The sequence below is a fragment of the Phacochoerus africanus genome, chromosome 1 (genome assembly GCF_016906955.1).
Source record: "Phacochoerus africanus isolate WHEZ1 chromosome 1, ROS_Pafr_v1, whole genome shotgun sequence".
NCBI lineage: Eukaryota > Metazoa > Chordata > Mammalia > Artiodactyla > Suidae > Phacochoerus > Phacochoerus africanus.
In genome coordinates, this window is record NC_062544.1 from 213,681,048 (window position 1) to 213,705,789 (window position 24,742).

A 24,742-nucleotide genomic window follows, 5' to 3' on the forward strand; every position below is an offset into this window, starting at 1 on the left:
AGCACATACATTTTTTCATTCTCAAACATGCCAAATACACATGCTACCACTTCAGTTAAACTTAAAAAACATGGAGTTGCCATCATGTCTCAGCAGCTAGCGAACCCAATTAGCATCCATGAGAATTTGGGTTTGATCCCTGGCCTCGCTCAGTGGGATAAGGATCCGGTGTTGTCGTGGCTGTGGTGTAGGCCAGTGGCTAAAGCTCCAGTTGGACTCCAGCCTGGGAACCTCCATATGCCACAGGTGCAGCCCTAAAAGACAAAAAACAAAACAAAACAAAACAAAAAACCAAAAACTTTCATGAGGCTTTTTAGTGACAACCTCATGTGAAATCCTAAAAATAAGAGGAATATTAGAAATAAGAGCTATAGGGAGTTCCCGTCGTGGCGCAGTGGTTAACGAATTCGACTAGGAACCATGAGGTTGCAGGTTCGGTCCCTGCCCTTGCTCAGTGGGTTAACGATCCGGCGTTGCCGTGAGCTGTGGTGTAGGTTGCAGACACGGCTCGGATTCCGCGTTGCTGTGGCTCTGGTGTAGGCTGGTGGCTATAGCTCTGATTCAAACCCTAGCCTGGGAACCTCCATATGCCGCAGGAGCGGCCCAAGAAATAGCAAAAAAGACAAAAAAAACCCTAGCCTGGGAACCTCCATATGCCGCAGGAGTGGCCCAAGAAATAGCAAAAAGACAAAAAAAAAAGAAATAAGAGCTATACATTACAATGAAGTTTTTCAACTGTTTAAAGAGTATATCCTGCCTGCATATCCAAGTTCTCTTAAGATGTGATTCTCAATTAATACTGACTATATTACCTCATCCAAATTTTCACTGATTATATATTTTTAACTCTCAAATTAAATGTATATTTATTATTATATACAAAGCACTGTTTTATTCCATTTGGGTTTATCTCTCCCATGTAAATTAGATATATAAGTGAGCTATATTTTCACCTCCACTTATATCTGTCAGAGTCATACTGCCATGCTTAATACAATAAAACAAACTAATCCCTAACTTTAATTCTAATACCCATTACAGTCCATAATCCCTTATCCACTTCTAAAATCCACAAAGCTCTGAAAACCAGAAGTTCTTTCCTTAGGTTTGGCACCAAAACAAATTTAGTGAATTCAACTTATGTGAGACTACTTCCAGTCTTTACCTCACTTTGTGTCGCTAGACCACTGGTCCTTAACTGGAGGTGATTTTGTCCCACAATGACATCTGGCAATATCTGGAGACATTTTCAGTTGTCACAACTGGGTAGAAGGTGCTACTAACATATAGTGGGTAAAAGCTAGAAATGGTGCTTAACATCCTACAGTGCTCAGGACAGATCCCCGCAACACGGCATTATTTGGCCCCCAAATGTCAATCTTACTGAGACTGAGAAACCCTGGACTAGACTCTTGTTTATGGAAGACACATTACTGAGTGGTGACTCAGATAAATCTGAGGGTATTAGAGAATACATGATAAAAAAGGCAGCATTACTACTACTCAAAAAGTCATGAAGCTGCAACCTATGCCATAGCTGTGGCAACACTGAATCCTTAAACCTATGGCGAAGGCTGGGTACTGAACCCACACTTCCACAGAGACAATGCCGGATCCTTAACCCAGTTCACCACAGTGGGGAAACTCCTATAAGGTCAGAAAGACTTTTATTCCCCCTCTTTTTAGGGCCACACCCACAGCATATGGAGGTTCCTAAGCAAGGGGATCCAATCAGAGCTAAAGCTGCCAATGCAGGCCACAGACACAGCTCATGGCAACGCCTGATCCTTAACCCACTGAGAGAAGCCAGGGATAGAACCCTCAACCTCACGGTTCCCAGTCAGATTCGTTTCTGCTGAGCCACAATGGGAATTCCAGAAAAACTCTTCATTACAAAACACAGTTGGCTCCATAGATTTCGGACAGGGGACTGCAGACTCTGTATTTCCATTCTTATAATAGTAGTCATTGTTAAATACCACAAATCTCACTAATGTTGGGAAGCCATAAGCTATGGCCCAAGTCTTAGAAAATGAAGGAGTACAGAAATTCACCAGATATACCAAGAAGGATGAGCAACAACTTTAGTTTTATTCTTCTCTATCACAATTTAAAATAAACTAGCCTTTCTAATAGTGCCCACATAACATCATCATTTGTATGTTTACTGTTCCCACCATAAAAGATACCAACTTAATATACTTTAATTTAAAAGATATCAAAACCAGTAATAGAAAATAGTAACTGAGACTCTTGAAACCATAGTAACTTACCTTTCTCTGTGCTTGAGAATATAGAGATGATTTTATTCCTGGGCTTTTTTTCCTCTGGAACAGAGGGCAAAGGTTTCAAACTGTGATTGGCTGACAAAGGGTCTTTGCCTCCAGTGCTAAAAATGGTACTGCTCATTCGCACAGGGGGTGCTGGAGGCTTGTCTTCCAGTTCTCCGTTATCAGACATGATTCAGAATTATGATATGGCCTGAAAGAGATAGGCAAAAGCATACAGTTAATAACAAGGTAAAAAATGATATGGATAAGCACAAGACAGTAATAATCCCCACCCCCACTTCAAATTAGAAAATGGTATCCATTTAGAGTTGAATTTGTAAAATTTAAGAGATGAAATTGGTTTTCAGTACAGGCAATCTCTCCTCACGAAGTTGGTATATGGCTAGCTAGCTGAGGGAATCTCTGAAAAGCCATAATCTGTTAAGAGGACTAGAATAATTTTTGGAAAGCATGATGACAATAACATATCAAAGCATATCCTAATCAACTGATTCTAACAGTAAATGTTCTCATGAACAAACAGACAACATGGAGTCTTAAAAAAAGATAATTCTAAGAGGATGACTGTGTCCCAACCAGCCAATAAAAGGATGTGTCTCTGATAGGTCTATTTTTAGAGCAGAGATAGATGCTGGCTACTAAAAATATCAACCATTAGCCTCCAAATGTGACTCCATGCTCTCTAGCCTTGTGATTACAACTTAACCTCCATATAAACTTTCCCAAAGGATGAGAATGTGCCATTGATACAATATTTGGTTTCTTTGAAAATTTGACAATCTAACTACATATGTTAGTTAGTCCTTTGTAAGTCTGGGAACGCTGACAGAAGTAAATCCAGAGCTTGGCCAAATCCCAGGGTTCTTCTGTCATCCTGTGATGCCCTATCCAGGCAGTCACGTTACCTTCCCCCTTATCCACAAGGCTAATTCAGCAGAAATTTCAACCTTGCTTACATATACTTATATACACATTCATTTTATGTCTTAATTTTTTTTTTTTCTCTTTTGTCTTCTTAGGGCACACCCACGGCATATGGAGATTCCCAGGCTAGGGGTCTAATCAGAGCTGTTGCTGCTGGCCTACACCACAGACACAGCAACTCCAGATCCTTAACCCACTGAGCAAAGCCAGGGACCGAACCCACAACCTCATGGTTCCTAGTCAGATACGTTTCTGCTATGCCATGACGGGAACTCCATTTTATGTCTTTTAAAAAGTGTATTACACACATTTACAATCAGCCCTAGGAGTTCTCATCATGGCTCAGGGGTTAACAAATCCGACTAGTATCCAAGAGGATACAGGTTCAATCCCTGGCCTTGTTCAGTGGGTTAAGGATCTGGTGTTGCCGTGAGCTGTGGTGTAGGTCGCAGATGCGGCTCGGATCCCTCGTTGCTGCGGCTCTGGCATAGGCCAGTGGCTTTAGCTCAGATTCGACCCCTAGCCTGGGAACCTCCACATGCTGAGGGTGCTACCCTAAAAAGACAAAAAAATCAAATCAAATCAGCACTAAAGGAGAGGGGATGCCAAACTTATAGATGAGCTCTGATACAAAAGTATATATGTTAGACATGGATGGAACTAGAGACTCTCATACTAAGTGAATTAAGTCAAACACCATATGATATTACTTATACCTGGAATATAATAAATGGCACAAATGAACCTTTCTACAGAAAAGAAACAAATTCATGGACTTGGAGAATAGACCTGTGGTTGCCAAGGAGGGGGAGAGGGAGGGAGTGGGATGAATTGGGAGTCTGGGGTTAGTAGATGCAAACTACTGCATTTGGAATGGATAAGCAATGAGTCTGCTGCACAGCACAGGGAACTGTGTCCAGTCACTTGTGACAGAACATGATGGAGGATAATGTTAGAAAAAGAATGTATATATGTGTTGTGTGTGACTGAGTCACTTTGCTGTACAGCAGAAATTGACAGAACATTATAATCCAACTATAATAGAAAAAATAAAAATCTTACAAAAAAGTATATATGTTAGGAAATAACATAATACTTAACTAAGTTTTGTTTGGTAATTATATTCTGATTTGATTATAAAGTTATTAAATATATGTAAGTGAACAAAACCTTGTATATGTATAATCTGGCGTTGCTGTGGCTGTGGCATAGGTTGGCAGATGCAGCTCCATTTCGACCCCTAGCCTGGGAACTTCCATATGCTGCAGGTGTGGCCCTAAATAGAATTAAAAAAAAAAGAATGCCAACTGTTTTTTTGGATAAAATTAAAAATAATTTTTAAAACAGTCTATTTAGTTTGAACGTTAGTACCTGAAGAAAAGTAGGTACAATTTGAGAATTGATGAAGAATTATACCTAATTTCACTCTAAATCTTATAGCTTTCATTTTCCTCGACAGCAATACTACTGTATATTTTATATGCCATGTGATAGTTATTTTTCAGCCTACAAAAGAGGAAGAAAGAGTGAAGGTAAAGGGGAAAAATAAACATTTCTGGGCTAACTAGTTGGAAAATGCAGTAAAAAAGATCTGTACCTGTGTATGTGAAAGACTGCCTAAAGTGAAATTAAACTACTGGTGATCAAAGGAAGAAATGAGGGTGGGATCAGAAGGTAATGCAGAAAACAGAAAACGTACAGTCAGATGATTTTTTTTTTTTTTGCTTTTCAGGGCAGCGTCAGACCCTTAACCCACTGAACTGGGCCAGGGATCAAACTCACATCCTCATGAATACTAGCTGGGTTTGGGTTCTTTTTTTTTTTTTTAATGATTTTAATTTTCTCCATTATAGCTGGTTTACAGTGTACTAGTCGGGTTCTTAACCCACTGAGCCACAAGGGAAACTCCCAGATGATTCTTCTAAACCAGCTGGTCACAGCCTGTGGATTACTTGATGAATTGATAAGTGAAGACAGATGTTTACCCATTATGTGACCAAACATTAAGGCAAAACAGATTAACCCTAGAACAGCTCATTTTTATCTTTTTCTTTTTTAGGGCTGCACCTGAGGCACATGGAAGTTCCCAGGCTAGGAATTCAATTGGCACTGCAGCTGCCAGCCTACACCACAGCCACAGGAAAGCCAGATCCGAGCCACATCTATGAACTACACTGCAATTCATGGCAACACTGAATCCTTAATCCACTGAGCCTGGGCGCAACCTCATGGATACTAGTCAGGTTTGCTACTTCTGAGCCACAACAGGAACTCCTCATTTATTTATTTATTTATTTATTTTTGTCTTTTTGCTATTTCTTGGGCCGCTCCCACGGCATATGGAGGTTCCCAGGCTAGGGGTCTAATCGGAGCTGTAGCCACCAGCCTATGCCAGAGCCACAGCAACGCAGGATCCGAGCCGCGTCTGCAACCTACACCACAGCTCACAGCAACGCCGGATCGTTAACCCACTGAGCAAGGGCAGGGATCGAACCCGCAACCTCATGGTCCTAGTCGAATTCGTTAACCACTGTGCCACGACGGGAACTCCGGAACTCCTCATTTTTATCTTTTTTTTTTTTTTTTTCTGTTTTAGGGCTGCATCATCAGTATACGGAGGTTCCCAGGCTAGGGGTCAAATCAGAGCTGTAGCTGCTGGCCTACACCACAGCCATAGCAATGCAGGATCTAAGCCGAGTCTGCAACCTATACCACAGCTCATGACAATGCCGGATCCTTAACCCACTGAGCAAGGCCAGGGATTGAACCTGTGTCCTCATGCATGCTAGTGAGATTCATTTCTTCTGAGCCACGACGAAACTCCACTGATTTTCATCTTAATCACCAGTTACAATATAAAAATTGCACATTCAGATTTTGATTACACTGTGAATGCTCCTTCTTATGCATATTAAATTAAAAATTTGGGATAATATAACAAAATTCCAAAATACATTTGCATGCATTTATTAGCCAAGACATTAACAGTGGCTATTTGTGATTAAACAGTAATTTTTAAACTTCATCATAGCTGTGGTTAAAAAAAGATCAATATGAAACAGCCAGGGAGTTCCCTGGTGGCCTAGCAGTTAAGGCAATGCCACTGCTGTGGCTCAGGTTTGATCCTTGGCCTGGGAACTTGCACAAGCCACGAGCAAGGCAAAAAAAAAAAAAAAAAAAGCCAGGGTTCAATAATTCTTTAGTGTGAACTGACTACAAATCCTTTCCCTGAGGCTGGCTCATATATGGAACATGACTAGAAACTGCCAATGTACTTTCAGTTGCATGTTGTCCAATATTATGGTTAAGAGCATGGGTTGTAGAGTCAGATTGTTCTGGTTGAAATCCTAGTTCCACTATTTACATAAGTGCGTGACCTAAGGACTCAATTGTGCCTCAAAGCTTCTTGGAGAAATACTTGGTTCTAGGCCTGGACTGGGAAAATACAAGATGAGTCTATAGTGTCTTTTAGAGTCACAAGACAAGGAAATACTTATAAAGGATGATGGCATGTCAAGGGGACACATCATAGAGTTTTCCCAAAAGCCAACACTGGAATGATTTGAGTAGTAGTCTAATATTACTTAAAGCTAATAAAGTAGTATTAGACCATAATCCAAAGTATAAAATAAATATATATAATTCATATCAATAGAGAAGGCTTAATACATAAATAAAATGGGCATGGGACAAATCTTCCTTACAAAAGAATTCCAAATAATGTTTATGTAGATACATTCCCTTCTAGGAGATGGAACTTAACTTCCTCCCCACTTGTGGGTAGGCTAGACTTTGTGACTCGTTTCTAAAGAACAAAACATGGAAAGGGGAAAATAATACCACAATGGAAAAATCTGGCATTAACCACATGATCAAGGTTAATATCACCAGTGATAAGTTACACTGATATCACTCACCTTCTGATCCAATGTGATAAGAGGTACCATTCACCTCTGTGGTAGTCTTCTCCCAAACCCGTAACCTTAGTCTAATCATGGGGGGAACAAAATCAGACAAACCCAAATTGAGAGGCACCTACAAAATTCCTGACCTATGCTTCTCAAAATTGTCAAGGACATGAAAAACAAGGATGGATTGAGAAACTGTCCTAGGACAAAGGAATCCAAGAATACATGACAATGTGATATCCTGGAACTAAAAAAAAAGACATTAGTGGAAAAACTGGTGAAATCCAAATAAAATCTAGAATTTAGTTAATAGTAATGGACTAATGTTGGCATCTTTGCTTTGAGATACATTTTATGGTTTATGTAATGTTAATATTAGAGGAAGATGGGTAATAGTTATACAGGAAATCTACTCTTTCCAACTTCTCTGTAAATCTAAAATTATTCCCAAGTGACAAGCCTACCAAAAAAAGGAATAAGTTCTTCAAAAAGTTAAACAGCGTAACCTGCCATCTGACCTAGCAATTCCACTTCCAGCATATATCTAAGAGAACTGAAAATGATATCAGCACAAAAACGTGCATGTGAATCAATGTTCATGGCAGCATTATTCGTAATAGCCAAAAGACGGAAAAAAAAATCAGTGGATGAACAGATAGACAAAATATGTCATAGCCATACAGCGGAACACTGTTTGGCCACAAAAAGTAGTTAAGTACTGATACATGCCACAACATGAAATAAACCTTGAAGACATAAGTGAAAAAAGCCAGACATAGAAAGACCACAAATTATATGATTCCATTTATATGAAATGTTCAGAGCAGGCAAGTCCACGGAGACAGAGTTAGAGTAGAGGTTGCTAGGGGGTGAGGGGAATGGGATGTGACTGCTAATGCTTTGAGGGGAATGAAAATGTTCTGAAATTAGACACTAGTAATGAGCTGCACAACTTTGCGAATATATTAAAAACCACTGAAGGAGCTTCCATCATGGCTCAGTGATTAGTGAATCCGACTAGGAATGATGAGGTTGCGGGTTCGATCTCTGGCCTAGCTCAGTGGGTTAAGGATCTCGCTTTGCCCTGAGCTGTGGTGTAGGTTGCAGACATGGCTCGGATCTGGCATTGCTGTGGCTGTGGCATAGGCCAGCAGCTAAAGCTCTGATTAGACCCCTAGCCTGGGAACCTCCATGTGCCGCAGGTGCGGCCCTAGAAAAAGCAAAAAGACAAAAAACAAAACAAAACAACAAAATTGAATTGTATATTGTTTGTTTCGTTCTGTTTTTATTTTCTCCATTTATTTATTTATTTAATTTATTTTTACGGCTGCGCCTGCAGCACATGGAAGTTCCTGGACTAAGGGTCGAATCAGGGCTGCAGCTGCCACCCTATGCCACAGCCAATGCCACACTGGATCTGAGCTGCACCTGTGACCTATACCACAGCTTAAGGCAATGCTGGATCATTAACCCTCTGATGGAGGCTAGGGATCGAACTCTCATCCTCACAGACACTACGTCAGATTCTTAACTAAGCCACTAAGCCACAATGGGAACTCCCTAAATTGTATACTTTAAAATGGTAAATTTCAGCTATGTGAATTATATCCCAACTTTTAAAAAGGAATATTTACCTCACAGTATAAGTATTGAGTTAATAAATTGACTATTACTTTTATGATATTATTATTTATAAGATTCTATGCTAGAAGTTGGAGAAAATAAAAGAGGATCTAATAATTCTTCTCCAGGAGTCCATAATATACTGAAAAAGACCAACACATACGTGTTTAAGTTGGGTTATGCCCTTTATCAACATCTGTTCTCAACACATGCATATTAAAAGCCACTTACTTAGTTTCTTCCAGTTCTCAAAACATCTTGGACTAAAGCTCTCTTCACACTCTAAAAAATTACTGAGGATCTCAATTTTTTTGTTCATGTGAGTTATATCTATATTCACTATAAAAATTAAAACGTTAAATATTTAATTAAAAAATAATCTAAGAACACAGTATATCTTTTTATGTGTGTCATCTTTGATTTCTTTCATCAATGTTTTGGAGTTTAGAACTTTTGCCTCCTTAGGGAGGTTTATTCCTAGGTATTTTATTCCTTTCGATTGATGGTAAATGGGAGTTTTTAAGGAAAATTTCTTGATTTCCTTTTCTGATCTTTTTTGGTTAGGGTATAGAAATGAAACAGGCTTTTGTGTATTAATGTTTGTTTGTTTGTTTATTTATTTATTTGGCATGTGGAAGGTCCCAGGCCAGGGATCAAACCTGCACCATAGCAATGACAAATACTAGATCTCTGTGCCACGAAAGAACTCCCAGTGTATTAATTTTGCACCCTGCAACTTTACCAAATTTACTGATGAGCTCTAGTTGTTTTCTGGTACCATCTTTAGGATTTTCCATGTATAGGATCACATCATCCACGAACAGTGACAGTTTTACTTCATTTCTTTCCTTCCTTCCTTCCTTCCTTCCTTCTTCCTTCCTTCCTTCCTTCTTTTTCCCTTGTCTTTTTAGGGCCGCCCCCTTGGCATATGGAAGATCCCAGGCTAGGGGTTGAGTCAGAACTGCAGCTGCCAGTCTACACTACATCCACAGCAATGCCAGATCCAAGCCAGCATCCACAACCTTAACCCACTAAGCAAGGCCAGGGATCCAGCTCATGTCCTCAGGCATACCAGTCAGGTTTTTAACCTGATGAGCCACAATGGGAACTCCAATATTATTTCTTTTCCAATTTGGATTCCTTTTATTTATTTTCTTTTCCGATTGTTGTGGCTAAGACTTCCACAACTATTACTGAATTAAAGTGGTGAGGGGTGGACATCCTTGTTTTGTTCCTGATCTTGGTGGAAATTCTTTCAGCTTTTCACAATTGAAAATGATGTTAGCTGTGGGTTTATCATACATGGCCTTTACTATGTCAAGGTATGTTCCCTCTATGCCCATTTCCTGGAGAGTTTTTATCATAAATCGATGTTGACTTTTGTCAAAAGCTTTTGCTGTATTATTTGCGATGATCATACGGTTTTTAATCTTCAATATATATATATATATATTTTTTTTTTTCTTTTTATGGCCAAGCTTGCAGCATACTGAAGGTTCCTGGGCTAGGGGTAAAATTGGAGTTGCAGCTGCTGGCTTATGCCACAACTTCAACTTGTTAATGTGATGTATCACATTAATTTGTGGATGCTGAAAAATCCTTGTATCCCTTAGATAAATCCCACTTAATTGTGGTATATGACCTTTTAATATATTCGATATTTAATATGTTTGATTTGCTTTGCTCACATTCATCACTGCTACGGTCCTGTAATTTTTTTTTTTAATAGTATCTTTGTCTGGTTTTGGTATCAGAGTGATGGTAGCCTCATAGAAAGAGTTTTTCAGTGTTCCTTTCTCTGTAAGTTTCTGGGGTATTTTCAGAAAGATAGGTGTTAACTCTTCTCTAAATGTTTGGTGGAGTTTACCTATGAAGCCATCTGATCCTGGACTTTTGTTTGTTGGAAGTTCTTGAATTATACATTCAATTTCAGTACCTGGAATTGGTCTGTTTATATTTCCTCTTTCTTTCTGGTTCAGTCTTGGGATATTGTCAAAATGACTATACCACCCAAGGCAATTGACAGATGCAATGCAATCCCTATCAAATTACCTATGATATTTTTCACAGAATTAAAACAAAACATTTTAAAATTTATATGGAAACACAAAAGACCCCAAATAGCCAAAGCAATCTTGAGAAAGAAAAACAGAGCTGGAGGAAGAGGGCTCCCTGACTTCAGACTTCAATACAAAGCTATCATAGTCAAAACAGTATGTTACTGACACAAAAACAGAAATAAAACTACGTACCTTTGATAAATTAATCTACAATAAAGGAGGCAAGAATATATAATGGAGAAAAGACAGCCTCTTTAATAAGTGGCACTGGGAAAACTGGACGAGCTACATGTAAAAGAATAAAACCTTTCTAACACCATAAACAAAAATAAACTCGAATGGATTAAAGATCTAAATATAAGACCAGATACTATTAATTCTTAAAGGAAAACAGGCAGAACACTCTATGACATAAATTGCAGCAATATCTTTTGGGATCTGTCTCATAGAGTAACAGAAATAAAGCAAAAATAAACAAATGGGACCTAGTTAAACTTTTAAAAGCTTTTATACAGCAAAGGAAATCATAAACAAAACAAAAAGACAACCAAGGGAATGGAAGAAAATATCTGCAAGTGATGTGACGCACAAGGGGTTAATCTCCACAATATACAAATAGCTCATATAGCTCCATATCAAAAAACAAATATTGCAATCAAAAAATGGACACAAGATCTAAATAAATGTTTCTCCAAAGGAGACATGCAGATGGTCAAAAGGCACATGAAAAGATGTTCAATGTCAATAATTCCTAGAGAAAGGCAAATCAAAACTACAATGAGGTATCACCTCACACCACTTAGAACAGCCATCATCAAAAAGTCTACAAATAATAAATGCAAGAGAGTGTGGAAAAAAGAGAACTCTTCCACACGGTTGGTGGGAATGTTAACTGGTACAACCACAATGGAGAACAGTACGGCAGTTTCTTAAACTTAAAACAGAGGCGTTCCTACTGTGCCTCAGCAGATTAAGAATCCTAATAGTATTCATGAGGATGCAGGTTTGATCCCTGGCCTCGCTCAGTGTAGGTCACAGATGAGGCTCAGATCTGGATTTGCTGTGGCTGTGGCATAGGCCAGCGCTGCAGTTCTGATTTGACCCCTAGCCTGAGAACTTCCATATGCCACAGGTACAGCCCTAAACTTCCATATGCCACAGGTACACCCACAAAACTTAAAATAGAGTTACCATATGATCCAAAAAATCCCACTCCTGAACATATACACAGAAAGGAGGAAAACTCTAACTCAAAAGGTTACATGCACCCCAATGTTCAGAGCAGCACTATTCACAATAACCGAGAACATGGAAAAAACCTAAATGTCTATTGACATTTAGGAATGGATAAAAAAAGATGTGGTATATTTATACAATGGAATACTACTCAGCCATAAAAAGAAAGAATGCCACCTGCAGCAACATAGGATTGACCTAGAGATTATCATACTAAGAGAAATAAGCCAGAGAAAGACAAATATTAATATGACTTATATGTGGAATCTTAAAGGGGAAAAAAAAAAAAGATACAAATGAACATAAAAGAGATAGACCCACAAACACAGAAATCAAATCAATGGTTACCAAAGGGGAAGAGGATAAAGTAGGAGTTTGGGATTAACATAAACACACTACTACATATAAAATAGATAACCAACAAGGACCTATTATATAGCACAGAGAACTATACTCAATATTTTATAATAACCTATAAGGGAAAAGAATCTGAAAAAAACATATATGTATAACTGAATCACACTTTGCTACATATCTGAAACTAATACAACATTGTATTATATTTCAATTATATTTCAATTTTAAAAAAATGTAACAAAAACAATAAATCCATTACATGTTAGTATAAATAACATTTTCATGAAAAATATTTTCCAAAATAGTATAGTGAAAAGTCACATTATTTTACATTTCTGGAAATCTTTTATATGTCTGGCTTAGTTGAAGACAGTTTGATTCTCACATCTCCTTCTGCATTCAACTGATCGTATTATGTTTTGGTTGAAGTATATGAAGAAAATCTGGTCTTACACAGATACGTAGCTAAAAAGGGAGTATTTTAATAGCTTTCAGATAATTGTGGATATTCTTGATACTACATCAAATTCTACCTTCGTAAGGTTATGGAATCTGAAACCACAATAAATTTTCTCTACTATTAATCCCACTGATTTCTCTTACACTTTGAATGGATCTCTTAACCATGCATGAATTTTGTAATGCCATAAATTGATTATTTGGAAAATACTCGCTCATCCAATTATTAAAATATTCCAATGATGACAAATGCCACTATACAATAAAAAAAATCACATTCATTAATACCACAGAGCTCATCAGATCTAAGTCCTGGGAAACTGTAAAACTCAAGAAAGTGGATACAAGTTTTCTAAAATTCTACTTTTCATTTGATACTTTAAATTTAATCAATTAACAACAAATTCTGTCACCTCGTTCATTTTCAAGAAAATGTCTGCCAAATACCTAAGACTGCAACAACCAGAGTTGTTCAGTGGGCCCAGTCATACTTTCAAAAAAAAGTCTTCAGGAAAAGGGTCTTTTTAAGTTCTATCACATTAAGTGGTTTTCTGTATGACAACCATTTCATACTTCATGAGTACGTTACGAGTACTTCTAATTTTGCTCTACAAAATACTTTAAAAGTAAACTCAAAAGCAGAGATATGATAAGTGTAGTAATAATTATTGTTTCGTCAAGTACCTTAAGTGAAACTGGCATTTAAAAAGAAACTACAAGCACAATGCTACGGCTAGAACTGTGTTAAAGTACAGGGAGTTCTACCCAGCACTGCTTTTGCATTTTTAAGGCAAATGTCAACACAGTATAAAAGGCAAAGAACGTCTTAGTATTAATTATTATGAAAACGGGTTTTGACTCACGAACCCCAAGGTACCACAGACCACGCTTTGAGAAATGGTGCATTAGAGTGTACCCTGAGCTCCACATGTCACCCTCATATTGCCAATTATTTCTTTTCCTTTTTTTTTTTTAGGACCACACTTGCAACATATGGAAGTTCCCAGGCTAGGCATTAAATTGGAGCTACAGCTACTGACCTACACCACAGCCACAGCCAACACCAGATCCTTAACCCACTGAGAGGGGCCAGGGATTGAACCTGCATCCTCATAGATCTTAGGTTCATTGCCGAGCACGATGGGAACTCCCTGCCAATTCTCTCTGACGTGTTACTGAGGTGGCAGAAGACCCATGTTTATTCCTCCTTTTATCCACAGAACACGTTTTTAACATAGGAAAAGGTAATCAATGGCAAGATTTCCAATATGGGGCATAAAAACCTAATCAAATATTGAATATGGTTCAAAAATTAATACATAGGCAATGGTAATTATTGCAATGTGTTTTTATAACAAAAACCAGAAAGATCGGTAGACTTTTTGCCTTTTTTTTTTTTTTTTTTTTTTGCTCTTTTAGGGCCACACCCATGGCATATGGAAATTCCCAGGCTAGGGGTCAAATCGGAGGTACAGCTGTCAGCCTACACCACAGCCACAGCAACACGGGATCCAAGCCGCATCTGTGACCTACACCACAGCTCACAGCAACGCCAGATCCTTAACCCTCTGAGCGAGGCCAGGGATTGAACCTGCATGCTAAGGGATATTAGTTGGGTTCGCTACTGCGGAGCCATGATGGGAATACCTGTACAGTAACTTTTAAATCTTCTGCACAAATTCAGTCCAATAAAACTAAAAAGAATGAATACACTCTTTCAGAACTTTCTTCTTTAACTACATCATAAAGTTAAATCAGCTATGTCTCAAGGAAATCCCAATAACCTGATGTATCCTGTTAGGCAATTCATGTCTAAAGAAAATTAAAACTGTATGAGTCATAGATATCCCCAGTGAAATTATTCAGGATGACAAATATGATGGTGATAATCCTAAGTAATATGCCCCATAAGTGATTAGGTCGTAGTAAATATAAGCATGACCCTTGATACAACATTGATGACTGCAACCAGCTTAGCTGAGGACTTGATCCCGTCCATCATCTCAGATTTCTCAATGAATCTTTGTCTTCAGCTGCAGTTCAGAGGAAGAGGTTAGATGAAGCCCTAACTAGCTTCCCAAAGGGTTTCCATACAATCAGTTGTTGTTTAGAGAAAGAAGTTAGACTTGGTTGATTAAAAAGAATACATGGTAACATTCTCCCTGGGTATATCTTCCTCAGGAGCTACTAAACTCTATAATATAGAGCCATTTACTACCAAATCAATCTAATCTCATATGAATGTACCACATAAATCCTAGGCTTCATTTCCAAAATATACCAAAGGCTTTCCTGGCCTAAATCATCTTTGGGTATACATTTCTACACTCTAAAATTTTCTTTATCCTTTTCTCCACCAAACAAATCTTTCATTGCTCAGTAAAAATTATTTCCTATGTAATGTCATGCCTGTCTGTCCCTGTTCAAAATGACACCTCACATCCTCTGAACATGAATTACACAGGAAGAATAAATCCAGAGGGTATTAAAGTTGGACTAGAATTCATCTGGTCCATCTTCCTTATTTTATTTGTGAACAATATGAATCACCAAAAAGTAAGCAGTGTATACCTGAAGTCACACAAATCTAACTACTAACAGAACTAGGCCCAAATTCAAGTTTACTAACAACTCTTCTGCTCATGGTTTTTTCTTAATTATATTAATATATCAGATCATTCTTTGGTGATGAATTACAACTGTGTATCATTAATTATTATTTTAGGTGTCTTCCCACCCAAGACTTCAAGCAAGGATTCTACTACCACTATACTATTTTACCATTTCCTTCTTTTTTTTTTTTTTTTTTGTCTTTTTGCCATTTCTTGGGCTGCTCCCCTCGGCACATGGAGGTTCCCAGGCTAAGGGTCAAATCGGAGCTGTAGCCACTGGCCTATGCCGGAGCCACGGCAACACGGGATCCGAGCTGCGTCTGCGACCTACACCCCAGCTCAGGGCAACGCCGGATCCTTAACCCACTGAGCAAGGCCAGGGATGGAACCCACAACCTCATGGTTCCTAGTCGGCTTCGTTAACCACTGTGCCACGACGGGAACTCCCACCATCTCCTTTAACATAGATCTTTGCATGTACTAGACAATAATGTTTACTGATTTATGGTACCACACTCTGTCCCCAGATGAAATATTGCTGTTCCTGAATGTAACAGTTCTTGAATCAAATAGCATTTCACTAGACAACATATAAACTACCCTATATTTACAAAAAATACCTTTGGAAAGATTTTTTACTTTTCTCCTAACAGCCAATTCATGGCCTTAGTCTTCAGTCCTTTTCCATAAAGCAGTAAATTTTTTTGATTATTGCTTCTACTGATGGTGTCAAATGCCTAAAAAGTACCAAATGAAGATGTAAGGTTCTTTATACCTTTTATCTTAGGAGAAACAATAAAGAACATAAAAACAATTCATTATAAAATACTGATTTACCAATGTTTTGCCCCACCATTACTCAAAAATGTTTTATATAAGAAAGGCAAAATGATAAGTAATGCTTCTCTCCAAATCTGTTCAAACACTTTTTGCTACTTTGCAGTGAAAAACAAGTAGGCGAAACAAAAAGCATGCCCCAAACACACTGTACTCTTCTAACAGGACCATTGTTTAATTGTGACAAAACTCAAAGACAAACAATTCCTCAATTGTCTACTGAAGGAGACGAGGGGAAGCTAAATACACAAGGGAAATAAAAAAAAATAGTATCTGAACCAGTCAGTTCAACGAGTAGAAATTACTAAATTTATTATAATTTACTCATGTCATCTATAGTATCCCAAATATAAACCATATACTACTGAAAATATGATTTTTTATGTGTGTTTTTAGGGCTGCACCCGTGGTATATGGACGTTCCCAGCCTAAGGGTCGAATTGGAGCTGTGGCTGCCGGCCTACACCGCAGCCACAGCAATGCCGGATCCTTAATCCACCAAGTGAGGTCAAGGATCAAACCTGCATCCTCACAGTTACTAGTCAGATTCGTTTCCGCTGAGCCATGATGGGAACTCCCATGAAAATATGATTTTAAAAGCACAATTTTGCTTTATACTTTCACTTACATTTTATATAAATAAAAAAACCTTAATTTTTCAGTGCTTTATGAATGTAATAATACAATACTATTTAATAAGATGTCTAATAATCTCTTGATAAGCTCTAAGGGCTCCAACATCACTGGCCTTTCTACCCCTTTCCCCTCCAAAAAAGCCTCAAATGTCTTTGAGACCAAAGGCACTAATGAAAATATCCCAAATCACTTTAAGTGGACAACACACACTATGAAAGGAAAATTGAAAAGTCAGAAAGAAATGAGTGTTTTCATTTGATGGCAATGGCCACAACATCAGGCCTACTAATAGCAAAGCCAAAAAGGAAAAAAGGAAAGAGGGGAGAAGATGCAGCAAACAACTGAGGCACTGGCAAAGAAAAAAGGAAAATAGGGCGTTCCCGTAGTGGATCAGCAGTAACGAATCCGACAAGCGCCCACGAGGATGCAGGTTTGATCCCTGGCCTCACTCAGTGGTTAAAGATCTGGTGTTGCCGTGAGCTGTGGTGTAGGTCACAGACACATCATAGATTTGGTGGTGTTGTGGCTGTGGTGTAGGCTGGCAGCCACAGCTCTGATTTGACCTCTAGTCTAGGAACTTCCATATGCTGCGGGTGTGGCCCTAAAAAGACAAAAAAAAAAAAACAAAACAAAACAAAGAATAAGGGAAAATAAAAGATAAAGCTCAAATAAATGGGAAGGACTGGATAACATATTAAATATTCAAATATGCATGGATAAGCTAGGTAAGATGAAAGAGACGTTTCCATAGAATGCAAAGCAAAGTGAAACCAAGAACTAGAGAGTAAGCAATTCACTAATCCAGTTGTTCTCGAGGGATTTTTGACTAAATCCTGGAGACCTTAAACTTCTACTTGCATGGTTGTCACAGGGAACAGGTGATAAGACTCAGACTCTGCCTAAACTGGAGGCCCTCCCACACAAGGCTAGGATCTAAAAGCTATAATCTCTATGAACAAATCAGGAATAAGTCCTTCTGCACAGAAAGGAAGAAACCCCTAAGTATTTTGAGCCCAGTAGTAACAATGGTGGTGCAGCACAGTGGGGAATTTCTAAGAAATCCTAACAACAAAATTCACATTTATGGCTTGAATTCATCTCGCCTATGAGGCCCCCCAAAAAATCCCAAACAGGTTTAACTGAATGTGGCCATGTTGGTAGCACTTCCTGGTGAATGACAGAACCATATATAAATATAAAGCCTCCCAGGGAAAAAACAACTACAACATAGGTCTCAAAATCTACCCAAAGAGCAAAATATGGTAAGTGCTTAACAGAGGTGTTGTAAGGTAGATTCTTGAGGAAGGTGAGATCTCATTTAGTTTAAGGGGGTCAAGGATAGTTTCGTTCAGGAGGCGGGACTTCTAATGGGCCTTGAAGGAGAGGTAGGATATTTTGAAAAAAAACTTTTTGGAACAGTTTCAGATTTACAAAAAAATTGAGATAATAGTACAGTGTATTCCTACATACTTCCATACCTAGTTTCCCGTTATCAACATCTTCACATTTACGGTACCTTTGCTGCTATTAATAAACCAATATTACTCCCCACCCCCCAAAAAATACCCAAAGATCAATTCTAAGGAAAAAGAACAGTTCACAGGCAAACGTCAGAAAACAAACAATGGGAGTTTCTGTCGTGGTTCAGTGGTAACAAACCCGACTAGTAAACATGAGGATGCGAGTTCAACCCCTGGCCTTGTTTAGTGGGTTAAGGATCTGGCGTGGCTGTGGCATAGGCTGGCAGCTGCATTCTCTGATTTGACCCCTGCCTGGAAACTTCCATGTGCTGCGAGTGCAGGCCTAAATAGACCAAAAAAAAAAAAAAAAAGACATCAGGATTGAAAACTAATCAAAACAGACTGGTGAAAGAGATGTGAAATAATTTGACACCGAATATATATAAGAAGCTCAAATATAAAAGCAGGATAAAAGGCAAATATGAAGAACAATCAATTATACAGAACTTTCAGTAAGAAAAAATGAATCTGAAAACTAAAACTTGACATTTGAGGTAAAGAGCAACATGGACTCGGCAAAAAAGAGAATTACTGAACTGGAAGATACACATGAAGAAATGCAGCATAGAGAGACAAAGAGACAGAAAATATAAAAGAAAAGAAAGATGACCTAAGATAATCTATCTGGGGTTCCAGAAAGAGATGATAAAATAAATGAAGGACTCATTCCCTGGAAAAATTAAGTCTGAGAAATTTCTAGAACCCATGAAAGAAACAAATCTGTAAGCTGAAGAAATCTAATGGATCAGAAGTAGGATAGGAGTTCCCACTGTGGCTCAGCATTAATGAATCTGACTAGCATCCATGAGGATGCAGGTTCGATCCCTGCTCACTCAGTAGGTTAGGGATCCGGCGTTGCCATGAACTGTGGTGTGGGGTGCAGATGCGGCTTAGATCCTGTGTTGCTGTGGCTGTGGTGTAGGCCAGCAACTACAGCTCTGATTTGACCCCTAGCTTGGGAACCTCTGTATGCCACAGGCACAGCCCTAAAAAGAAAAAAAGAAAAAAAAAAAAGTGAAGATACATCACAGTGAATTTAAGATCAAAGAGTTCTTAATATTAGCCAAAGGAGAAAGTAGGATAGACTTTAGTTTACTTTTTGATACTAGCAATGAAAGCAAGAAGACATGGGAATATCCTAAATGTATGTGCCAACATAAATTGCAGATTTAACAAAAGTATCGTTCAAAAATAAAGTAAAAATAGATTTTGAGAGAAAGAAAATTTGCAGGATAAAGAGAAATACACAAAATTCAACTGCATTTTTATACACTAAATAGAAAATGAAATGGGAGGAGAAAAGTTACTATTTATAATATCATCAAAAAATGTGAGGTTCCCAGGACAGAAATTCCCCACACCTCCTTGGTTCATGGTGCCCTTGTTATTCTCAGTAATCATTTCACAGAACCTCTAGGCCAAAAGACATTTCTAACAGTTTCATTTCTTTAGTAGTTAGGTCCAAACAACTTCATCAGATTTCATCATTCTCTCATCCTAAAAACTTAGTAACTATTTGAAAAAGAAATACACATGAATTGGGGGGGGGGGACCTTTTCTTTCTCAATCACTTAGGGAAATGCAGTCTCTGAAGCCTGAGACCCACCCACTCTCATTTCTTTTTCCACACTGATTTTCATACTTCTTATCACAGCAACTGCTTCACAGAGACAGACTTTATCAAATGTATCACAACCAAATGTTGAAACTGTGGACCTTCCTAGAGCTAGAAGTTCACATTGTGTCCAATACATGCCCGTCAATGTTTCCCTCTAAAATTTAAAATATTCCATGGTAGGAGTCACCATTGTGGTGCAGTGGAAATGAATCTGACTAGGAATCATGAGGTTGCGGGTTTGATTCCTGGCCTCACTCAGTGGGTTAAGAATCCGGCATTGCTGTGAGCTGTGGTGTAGGTTGCAGATTCGACTCGGATCTGGTGTTGCTGTGGCTGTGGCTGGCAGCTGTAGCTCTGATTAATGCTGCAGGTGTGGTCCTAAAAAGCAAAAAAAAAAAAAAAAATTCCATGGTGGAGGTCCCGATGTGGTGCAATGGAATCAGCAGCATCTTGAGAGACCTGGGACAAGGGTTCGATCCCTGGCTAGGCACAGTAGGTTGAGGATCCAGCATTACTGCCACTGCAGCTTGGGTCACAAAGGGCAGCTTGAATCTATCCTTGGCCTGGGAACTCCATATGCCAGGCAGCAGCCAAAAGTGAAAAAATAAAATAAAATAAAAATAATAAACTAAAAAATGATCAAATAAAATAAATAAACCATGGTGCTTTTGATCTCAGTGGGATAACTCAAGAACGTGCTGGCACAGTTTAGGAAATATGGACCTCAAATCTTTATAAAGGAGAAAAATGTACTGAAAGACATTAAGACAACCAAAATAGGAAATTCTTTGTGACACAGCAGGTTGAGGATCCGGCATTGTCACTGTAGCAGTATAGGTCGATGCCATGGCACAAGTTTGATCCCTGACTGGGGAATTTTCACATGCCAGGAGTGTAGCCACCCCCCCCCATCAAAAAAAAAAAAAGAGAAAGAAGACCTGAATGCTGCTAATGTTCAGGAATTTAAAGACTCAATAATGTACAAATACCAGATTTTCTCAAACTAATCAACAGATTCAAAGCAATTCTAATAAAATGTTCTATCAATTTCTGCTGTAGAGCAAAGTGACCCAGTTATACGTATTTATAGATTCTTTTTTCTCAAATTATCTTCCATCATGTTCTATCACAAGAGATTGGATATAGTTCCCTGTGCTATACAGCAACACCTCAATGCTTATTCATTCTAAATGTAATAGTTTGCATCTACTAACCCCAAATTCCCAGTCTATCCCACCCCATTCCCCTCCCCCTTGGCAACCGCAAGTCTATTCTCCATGTTCATGAGTTTGTTTCTTTTCTGTACGTAGGTTCATTTGTGTCGTATATCAGGTTCCAGATACAAGTGATATCATTTGGTATTTGTCTTTTTCTGACTTAATTCACTTAGTATAAGAGTCCCTAGTTCCATCCATGTTGCTGCAAATGGCATTATTTTGTTCTTTTTCACGGCTGAGTAGTATTCCATTGTGTATTATGTACAACATCTCCTTAATCTATTCATTCTGTAGACGGACATTTAAGTTGTTTCCATGTCTTGGTTATTGCGAATAGTGCTGCAATGAACATCTAGGTGCATGTATCTTTTTGAAGAAAAGTTTTGTCTGGATACATCCCCAGGAGTGGGATTGCTGGATGATATGGTAGTTCTATATTTAGTTTTCTGAGGTACCTCCATACTATTTTCCATAGTGGCTATACCAATTTACATTGCCATCAGCAGTGCAGGAGGGTTCCTTTTCTCCACACCCTCTCCAGTATTTGTTATTTGTAGACTTATTAACGATGGCCATTCTCACCAGTGTGAGGTGGTCCCTCACTGTAGTTTTGATTTGTATTTGTCTAATAGTTAGTGATGTTGAGCATTTTTTTCATGTGCCCACATGTCTTTGGAGAAATCCATTTTTCAATTGGGTTGTTTGTTTTGTACTGATTTTTATGAGTGGTTTGTATATTCTGGAGATTAAGCACTTGTTGGTTGCCTCGTTTGCAACCATTTTCTTCCATTCCATAAGTTTTTTGTTTTTGTTTTGTTTTTAATGGTTTCCTTTGCTGTGCAAAAGCTTCTAAATTTGATTAGATCCCATTGGCTTATTTTTGTTTTTAATTCTATTGCCTTGGAAGACTGACCTAAAAAAACATTTGTAAGGTTTATGTCAAGAGAATATTTTGCCTATATTCTTTTCTAGGAGGTTTTTTGTTTTTCTTTTTGTCTTTTTAGGGCTGCACCCACAGCATATGGAGGTTCCCAGGCTAGGGGTCCAACTGGAGCTGGAGCTGTGGGCCTATACCACAGCCACAGCAACAAGGGATCCGAGCCATGTCTGTGACCTACACCACAGTTTAAGGCAACGCCAGATCCTTAACCCACTGAGTGAGGCCAGGGATCGAACCTACATCCTCATGGATGCTGGTTGGGCTCGTTAACTGCTTAGCCATGATGGGAACTCCTTTTCTAGGAGTTTTATGGTTTCTTTTAAGTCTTTAAGCCATTTTGAGTTTATTTTTGTACATGGTGTGAGGGAGTGTTCTAGTTTCATTGATTTACATGCAGCTGTCCAGTTTTCCCAGAACCACTTGTTGAAGAGACTGTCTTTTTTCCCATTTTATAATCTTGCCTCCTTTGTCAAAGATTAATTGATAGTAGGTGTCTGGGTTTATTTCTGGGTTCTCTATTCGGTTCCATTGGTCTGTCTGTCTCTGTTTTGGTACCAGTACCACACTATCTTGATTACTGCAGCTTTGTAATATTGTCTGAAGTCTGGGAGAGTTATGCCTCCTACTCGTTTTTTTTTTCCTCCTCAGGAATGCTTTGGCAATTCTGGGTCTTTTATTCACACACACACACACAGAGTCTTTTGAGGGCCACAGCTGCAGCATATGGAAGTTCCCAGGCTAGGGTTCAAATTGGAGCTGTAGCTGCCAACCTATGCCACAGCCACAGCCACACTGGATCCAAGAAGCATCTATGACCTACACCACATCTCATGGCAACACCAGATCCTCAACCTACTGAGAGGGGCCAGGGATCAAACCCGCGTCCTCATGGGTACCAGTTAGGTTTGTTATCGCTGAGCCATGACAGGAACTCCCTCTATAGTTTGTTGTAGTTCTGTGAAAAATGTCATGGGTAATTTGATGGGGATTTCACTAAATCTGTAAATTGCTTTGGGTAGTATGGCTATTTTTTTTTTTTTTTTTTGCCTTTTATGGCTGCACCCACAGCATATGGAAGTTCCCAGGCTAAGGGTCTAATCGGAGCTACAGCTGCTGGCCTACACCACAGCCACTACAACGCCAGATCCAAGCCACAACTGCAACCTACACCTCAGCTCATGGCAATGCCTGATCCTTAACGCACTGAGTAAGGCCAGGGATCAAAACTGCAAACTCATGGTTCCTAGTCAGATTAATTTCAACTGCATGATGACGGGAACTCCAAGTATGGCTAGTTTAACAATATTAATTCTTCCAATCCAGAAGCATGGAAAATCTTTCCATTTCTTTGAACCCTCTTTAATGTCCTTGATTAATGTTTTATAGTTCTCAGCATGTAAGTCACCTCCTTTGTCAGGTTTATTCCTAGGTATTTAATTTTTGGGTGGTGTGATTTTGAAAGGTATTATATTTTTATATTCCTTTTCTAATATTTCATTGTTAGTATACAGAAATGCAACCGATTTCTGAACGTTAATCTTGTATCCTGCTACTGTGCTGAATTTGTTGATCAGTTTTCATGTGGAATCCTTAGGGTTTTCTATATATATTATCACATCATCTGCATATAGTGACAATTTTACCTCTTCTCTTCCAATTTCGATCAAAAGGTATCTTTTTCTTTTTCTTTTTTTTTTGGCATATGGAGTTCCCAGGCAAGGGATCAGATTTGAGCCGTAGTTGAGACTGAAACTGCAGCTACAGCAATGTTGGATCCCCATCCCACTGTGCCAGGCCAGAGATCGAACCCATGTTCCAGTGCTCTCAATATGTCACCGATCCCGTTGCGCCACAGCGGGAACTCCAAAAAGGCATCTTTTTCTGATCCTTTTAGCCTTACCTATCTTTTCAAGCTGCTACCCTGACAACCAGCTCTACACTGGGTGTGGCCAAATTTTTCATGCAGGCACATGACAACACCTCTCTTTATCCTGAGCTGCACAATGCCACGGGATAGCATAGCACCCATGCATGTGCAACCTACCAGTGCAAGGGTGTTAACTGTGGGGTGAACCTATGACCAATGGTGATGGGATCAAATAAGTCCCATCTCATCATGTGGATTCTTTTTCTCAACCTAGTGGATGACCCTATGAATGACTTTACAACTTCCTAGGGGACAATACAATGGGATTGAGCAATCGGTTACATTTCCATACTGGCTACGCTTCCATGCTCCACACGCCTTTTCTCACACTAGGGAAATACTTTCTGATAATTTAAAGATATTTAAATTATATTATATTAAATTACATATAAATGTATGTTTCAGCCTCAAGCTCTGCCTTCTGGGGAATCCAGGTAAAGAAAGATCCACCTTCTTGCATCATACACCCCCCCCCCCCCCCGCCAAAAAAAAAAAACACAAAGAAAAAAAACAAAAAAAACTTGAGATGAATTAAAGATCTAATGTGAAAGGTAAAATTCTAACCTGTAGAAGAGTA

General features: G+C 38.8%; 1 protein-coding gene across 2 annotated transcripts in view; it reads right to left on the reverse strand.

Annotated features, from left to right (window-relative positions):
- PAK2 (p21 (RAC1) activated kinase 2) overlaps positions 1-24,742 on the reverse strand; it is a 102,607-nt gene that overhangs the window by 49,148 nt on the left and 28,717 nt on the right. For both annotated transcript variants that reach the window (XM_047789531.1, XM_047789540.1), the window contains exon 2: positions 2,274-2,481. In XM_047789531.1, the coding sequence (XP_047645487.1) occupies positions 2,274-2,460 (187 nt within the window). In that variant the 5' untranslated portion in view covers positions 2,461-2,481. The remainder of the gene's footprint in view (positions 1-2,273; positions 2,482-24,742) is intronic.